The following is a 7,153-nucleotide window of genomic DNA, read 5'->3' on the forward strand; positions in this document are numbered from 1 at the left end:
GCGGGCGCAACACCGAGGGTTGCGATCCCGTTGCCGGTCCTGGTCCAGTACGGGCGCGACAATGAGGGTTGCGATCCGTTGCCGGTCACGAAAAAAAAGACAAAAAGGAAAAAAAAAAAAGCTTACATACTTATGATTCCACTTATATGACATTCTGGAAAAGGCAAAACCAAAGTGACAAGAGGACAGATCAGTTGCTGGAAGAGGTTAGGAATGCAGGAAGACATGACTACAAGGGGGCGGCACAGGAAGTTCCTTGGGTGATGGAACCCTTCTGAGCCCCGACTGTAATGCTGAATACATGAACTGATATGTGTTCTAAAACTCATACAACGAAGTCAGCTCCTGGTTAAAAACCTATGTGTGAATTTTCAGGTCCAACCATCAGCAATTACAAAGGCTTCACCTGCACAGGAGAGAGCTGCCCTTCCCGCAACAGATGAGACAATGCAAGAACTTTCCATGGGAGATTATGTAAACCCATTTTAAAATCTTTTAAGAATTCAGGCTTTTGTGCTAACCAATTCTTAAATATGATGCATCTTTCTGGTTAAGTTATATAAAAGTATTTTTGTCCTTCTTGCATACAAAATTTCCAAACAAGAAAGGTCTGGATGAAAACAGCTGATGATTTAAAAAAAATTTTTATTTTGATTACTAAATGGGAAACACTGATAATAACAACAGAAAAATGAAACAAAACCTAAACCGACACCTGGGGAGGCACAAAGAAGGGGAAAGAACATTGATGATCTTTATTTTTCAGACTTGTTCTTAAAAGCTTTCTCCTCCTCGTGAAAAAAACAAACAAAAGCCAAAATGAAAACTCCCCAGCTGCCTTTCTAAGCTTCTGTGAATGTTGCGGATTTACGCTGAGTGCTGAGTTTAGGCCAAAGATTCCTGATGGTGCTGACCAGGGTGGCCCGGCTCCTACACTCTCCACCAGGACATCTCCCAGATGCTGTCCACACTCCAGCAGCAAAGTGTAGAGGAACAAACTGATGTCATGGACAAATAAAATGGTTTGGAACTAACTGCCCCAGGTGGTCCCTCTGAAACCAAGGACTAAACTAAATTATCCAGACTGGATTAAGAACCCCGGGCCGGAGGCCCCACAATGGGAAGCCCCCTTGGGAGCCTTGTTAATCTGACTGCCTGATTAACGTATACCCTGCTTGGGGTGCCCCAACCTTGTAAATTCCGTTTCCAGAGGGACCACGAGTGCCCCTCAGGATTGTATTTCCCAGTGTACCCTATCATGACACTGTCTCACCCCCGAAGACATCTAGGTCAGTTTCAACTTACTGGCCAGAGTTCTATGCCTAAATTGATGCCTCGGGCCAGGTAAAAAAGATCCATACAGAAACATAAGAAGCCTCCTGGCTCACTAATGGGCTATGAGATGCCTTCCTGGCAAGGTAACAGTTGAAACTACATCCAGTCCTCTGGGACTAACCGTCCTGCTTGGAGCAAGCTTCTTCATGGCCCTGGTCTGCTATTACCTCAGACTAACTATATGGTTACTGTCACAGCCCCTCAAAGTCTGATCTCCTAGGGTCATGATGTGGTAGCCTATTTCACATTCAGTTCCTGAAAAATCAAGGAGTGGAGTTGAGGAGTTCTGCTTCTGGTTAAAAACCTAGATGTGAATTTTCACATTCACCTGGCAGGCCCCACAGGGGAAAGCTGCCCTCCCACACCATACTTGGTGCACAGCTGGAGTGTGCTACAGTCTCTGACGGGAGCCAGTCAAGGTTCGTGACATTACACATAGTTGCCCAGATGCCTTCACTCCTGTCTCTTTATCTGAGGCCTTTGGCAGAGGCCTTTCTCGGGTGCTTTTGCCAAGACTCACTATGGAGTGTGGGAGAACCTTGAAGAGAGTTTCCCACTCCCAGCCCAGTTTCCTCCTCCCAACCCCAGGGTCCATAAAACTGCTGGAGCCTTTTGTCCAGGGCTCGCTCAGCATTGGGCGGTGAGATGCCCTCACATCTGCATGGATGGACCTGACCATTGGCCAGTGTGTGTTCCCAGGGGGGAAAACAGAACTGGGGGAAGGATGGGGGGACTCAGTCTCTTGTATATACCATCACAGTTGTGATGTAATGAAGTGGCTTGTTGCTTTAATTGACTACTCCAACACCCAGCAACTCAGCTCTGACATACAGCTGTACATCAAAAAAAGGGAAAGTCAGTATTACCGTATATTTATTTAAACAACAGAGAAAAATAGAGAAGGAAGAAAAAGAGTGAGTGGGAAAGAGGTTAGCTAGGTGAATAACAATTCCTTCAACAGGTGAAGGGACACTATAGCCTGTTTCTTGCCTCAAGAAAGTATGGAAATAGGGCAGAAGGCACATCCTGGCATGCCAAGCTGCTGCCAACAGGAGCAAAAACATTTCTACCTAAAATGTACCAAAATTCCAACAGAGAGTGTATTTCTCGGGACCATTTGAAGGTTTTGTGATGGCAATTCTGCCAGAGGATTTAGGTCTCTTTCCTAACTAGAATCTAAGTGTGATATGTATTGAAGGCCCCTGTTCTCGATGCCCAAAGAAACTGTGCTCTGAGTTCTTTAAATTCATACCTTTAGCTGACATTGAGGAACCCTGTAAGAAATAGTCCTAGGAAATATGTTTATTTTTTATAGGGCCGCTATACCACTTATATAAATAGCTATCAAAACATTTTCTTCATGTCTGCTTTTCCCTTTTGACAGAGAAAAACATGTAACAACTCCTGTATCTCTTTCTGTTACGGCTTCTGGGAATATCTGAGAAAAGCTTATAGCTCAACTCTGTAACAATGAAGGACCTAATTTCTTAATTACCTATGTTCCAACTCTAAGACTTTTGTATGATTTTTTAATCTACTCTATGCTTCTTTTGCCATCTTCTTTCCCAAGTTTATATTTTCTCTTATGATTGAAATGTATTAGATCTTTCCTGTTTGTTGTAGAGATTCCTGTAATCCTCATCACATGGGAAAACACTGCTAGAGGATAAACAAATAACTCACCTGTGACTTGATCATTTTCTGCTGCTCTTAGGAAATTTGCTGTTTTGTGACTTTTCTCTGTCCTGACACTCTGGAGAGAGGCCTCTGCTCAAAGGTCTATAAACTGAGAATGCATCTTTAGTCTTGAGGCCTCTTCTTTCTTGTCTTAGACAAATTGTCTTGTTCCTGAGGGCTGTGGCCTGTGGACACAGTGGAAATTTTATTTTAGATAATATAATTAATTTGGGAACATAAATCTTGGTTTTCTCTTGCTGGAAACCGATTTAAAGCCTCAGACTAGATGTTTGGTCGACTCACATCAGGGTCATTGAGAAACAGGATGGAATGTGACCTACTGGCATGTCTCCACTGAGCCTGACCTGCCTGGTCTGGGCCAGGTCTACACAGCACACTGCACCTAACACTCCTGGTTCCCACCCTGAATGCCAGATTGAAGCCACTCACCTCCCTGGTTCTAGCAAACACCCCCGAGGGGAGCACCATGACACCAAACTGCTCAGCAGAGACATTTAGAAACTCTGAAAATACAATGATGCCTCACGTTCCGCAGCAATATTTCCTTAATGGAATTATTTGCACAGGTGCTACAGAGTAAAATGCAACTCATTCCCAGGCAGGACAGTAAACAGAAAACGGCTTTCAGACCAAGATGGTGAATTAGCCTGGCATGTTGGCTTCCTAGTCTCAGATCAGCCCTGGAACAAAAGCAAAACATAGATCAGAGGAAGTAATAGTAAGAAAGAGAAAAAGAGAGACCCTGGGGGAGACTGAAGGCTATGGTGAAGTTTATGTGTGGGTTTTGGGCTGAGCAGGACCTGGCTGCAGCCTACAGCAGATGGTAGCCAGACAGAGGCCTAAGGAAATCTTTTCTGTTGCTTCTACCTCAGTTCACAGTGGGATAAATACTGCCTGTACTTTCCCTCAGAAACCAGCAGTACTAGCCCAGGCAATAGGTTTCCAAGGGGTAACTGAGAAAGATCAAGATCCCTGCTGAAACATGGTGGAAATGGGGACCATCATGTTAAGTGATGTAAGTCAGGCACAGAAATCCAAATACTGCATGATCTCACCCATTTGTGGAATCAAAAAAAAAAGAAAAAAGAAATGGTTCTGATAGAAGTAGAGAGTAGAATAATGGTTACCAGAGGCTGGGAAGGGAAGAGGTCAGAGGGTGCAGAAAGGAGAAGAGGTGAGTTAATGAGTACAAGGTTACAGGTAGATAGGAAGAATAAGTTCTGATGTCCTAGGCTGACTGGAGCTAATAATATTATACTGTGTATTTCTAAATAGCTAGAAAAGAGAATCTTGACCATAATCCCCACAAAGAAAAGAAAAATGTTCAAGGGATGGATATGCCATCTACCTTAAGTGAATTGTTGTATGATATATGCATGTATTGAAATACACTATACTCCACACAAATATGTACAATTAAATTTTAAAATAAAAAAAGATTGCTGCTGAGTTAAGGAATCACGAAAAAGGCCAGGGTGGCCCAGCTTCTGTTGGGTATTTACTCATCTCCTATTTTCCAGGGCTGGCAGATGGTGACCCAGGGAAACTACCCCACAATCTGCCTTTTGTAAGAGTCTCTAATCCCTGATGTAGGAGATGCCTGGAGGGGTGGCAGGACACAGGAGGTCCCAGTGTTTCCTAGGGTCTATACTGTGAGCCTGGGAGCCATGCTGTTTAACTCACCAGAAGTTTCAGAGACTATGGCCTGGCCTTTGCCCTTCCCTAGTGCATATCACCAGATATGCAGGACGGTAGCTAACACCCCTGGGGGACACCCATGTGCTCACAGGCCTGTAAGTATAAATACAGAACGATAATAAGGAAAAACTCTAATTTTTCCTTGTGAAAAAAGAGAAAGAGACTTTCCCTACTGCTTTTCAAAGAGCATTTACTTTAGAAAGTTATAATTGTAAATTCTTTCACTGCCCCTTTGAGAAGTGTGTAAATCTCTTTTAAAGCTTAAAAAGCCTTTGCCAATTTAACGACCCAGGAGTGATTTTCTCGAGGACCTGGGAGTCATCTCTTTAAAGTCATCAAGAAAGACAGCATCTCCCTCCTGCCCCATCTCCCAGTTTCTGTGGGAGGGCAGGAGCCTAACTTCAGCAGTGCCTCACTCCAAGCTGTAAAACTACCTCCTGCCACAAAGATGGGAGAGGTTTATTTCTCCTTTGGATAAAGACAGTTACCAATCTGGGTCACCCCAATTACCAGGTGAATTAGGATGAACTGTGTGTGACAAATGGTGCCATCAAGTTCTCTTACTTGAGGACTCGCTGCTGTTTCTCTTGAGACCACATATGCATGGGTTGTTAGAAAGGGTGAGCATTCTGTCTTTGCAGTCATCAGCAAATTGCCTGTGATGTACATGACAGTCTTGTTTAATTTTTATTCAATAATAAAACTGTTTTTTTTTCTCTTCTATTTTGGTGAAGAGGTTTTCTGGGTTGGAGATTTTAGTTTCAATTATTTCCCCAACAGGCCAAATAACCACATAACTGTGTATAATTGCTATTTTTTTTTTGACTGGTAAGGGGATCTTAACCCTTGACTTGGTGTTGTCTGCACCACGCTCAGCCAGTGAGTGCACCGGCCATCCCTATATAGGATCCCTATATAGGCGCTATCAGCACCACACTCTCCCGAGTGAGCCACAGGGCCAGCCCTATAATTTTAAAAACTTTTAAAAACTATTTTAAAATAAAATAGTTTAAAATAAAAGCTATTTTAAAAACTTTTTAAAACACCACAAACTGCACAACAGAAATCATCTTAAGCAGAATTATTGGAAAAGCCAGACCAAGACTTATAATAAGCATAATAAAATAAAAAAGTATTACATCCTGATGTGCCAAATACTTACACATTTACTTCATTCACTGCCCATGAACCAAGTCACTTACACTCAACCAGATACACAGGGTCACGCAAGGATGTTTTATTTCCTTCATAAGAATAAACCTGAAGGGAAATGTCCAAAAAAAAAATTTCCCATAAACATGGGGACAATAGGGACAGAAATTCTACCCTACATAATAAGCCTGCTAACCAAGATTGTCTAGCACCTGCAGTCTGCACCTGTGGACTGTGGTCTAGTGGCCCAGGAATGGCGGCCCAGCACCCCCGAGCTCTCAGTGCTGAAGCAGGTCCTGCCAGAGTACACGCTCAGTCTCCACAGGCAAGGGGCTGAGTCTAGCTGAGGAGACCGAAGGAGAGGGAAAAGGTCAGTGGGCACCTTTCCAGAAAATAAGTTAAACTGAGCAAGAATATTTAGAGCAAGAGATCTTTGGGTCTTCAATGTCTCAAATAATTATACAGTAAGTTGAGACTGAAGTCTCCACTCATCTGCCTCAAACAAGAGAAGAAAGTTATGACTGGATGTTAGAAAATACTAAGTTTTGCCTCAGGGCAGCTAACAAAAGAGCAGAACTAGACACTGTAGTGTCTGAGCAGTCACTACTAACCCCCAGATTTAGGCTGAGGGCTGGAGGCAAACTAGACAAGCCCCATGATCAGGCATGTACCACATCAGGAACCCTGCAGTGCTTGGCCAGCAAAATCCTCATCTCCTGCAGAGAGCAGGGAGCAGAGGGGACATCTGAACACTGCTTGGTATTGACCTGACAGTGTAGACTAGTTCCTGGGATCCCTGAAGTCTCCCTCTTTGTCATAAAAAGGCAAGACTCCGGCAGGGAGGGGAGAAAGTTCCCAATGTCAACAAGGTAGTGAAGATCTTGCAGGACTGTTAAGAACCCAGTCAGCCTGGAAAGACAGGCTGAATTTTGAGTTCTGACCCAATACATTGGTAGAGGGTAGAGCAAGGACATGCAGGGCAAAAAGAATTCCTAGATAAAGTGAGAAGGGAGAAAAATGGCCTGAGTTTTGTCCATTCATGGGAAGAAGACTTAAGGTCAGATTTCCCAAGTGAAAGCGTACTTTCTCTAGTCCAGATGTGAAGGGTGTGTGGCTTGAGGCAGATCTCTCAAGAAAAAACGTCTTGGAAGAGCCCAGAGAGCAAAATCCAAAGCAAAAGCAGCTCCTCCCAAGATGCCCAGGGAGCTTCTCCAGACTCCTGACCACAGAGGTCAGGGGGTCTCAACAGTCTAGGATGCCCAGAGAGGAG

General features: G+C 43.8%; 1 protein-coding gene across 1 annotated transcript in view; it reads right to left on the minus strand.

Moving 5' to 3' along the window:
* The window catches only part of ZNF605 (zinc finger protein 605), a 14,408-nt gene extending 11,234 nt beyond the window's left edge, over nucleotides 1-3,174 (minus strand). The window contains exon 1 of the mRNA XM_008566194.1: nucleotides 3,019-3,174. Within this exon, the coding sequence (XP_008564416.1) occupies nucleotides 3,019-3,033 (15 nt within the window). The 5' untranslated portion in view covers nucleotides 3,034-3,174. The remainder of the gene's footprint in view (nucleotides 1-3,018) is intronic.
* Nucleotides 3,175-7,153: the final 3,979 nt, after the last annotated feature.

The sequence above is a fragment of the Galeopterus variegatus genome, unplaced genomic scaffold, assembly GCF_000696425.1.
Source record: "Galeopterus variegatus unplaced genomic scaffold, G_variegatus-3.0.2 Scaffold228, whole genome shotgun sequence".
NCBI lineage: Eukaryota > Metazoa > Chordata > Mammalia > Dermoptera > Cynocephalidae > Galeopterus > Galeopterus variegatus.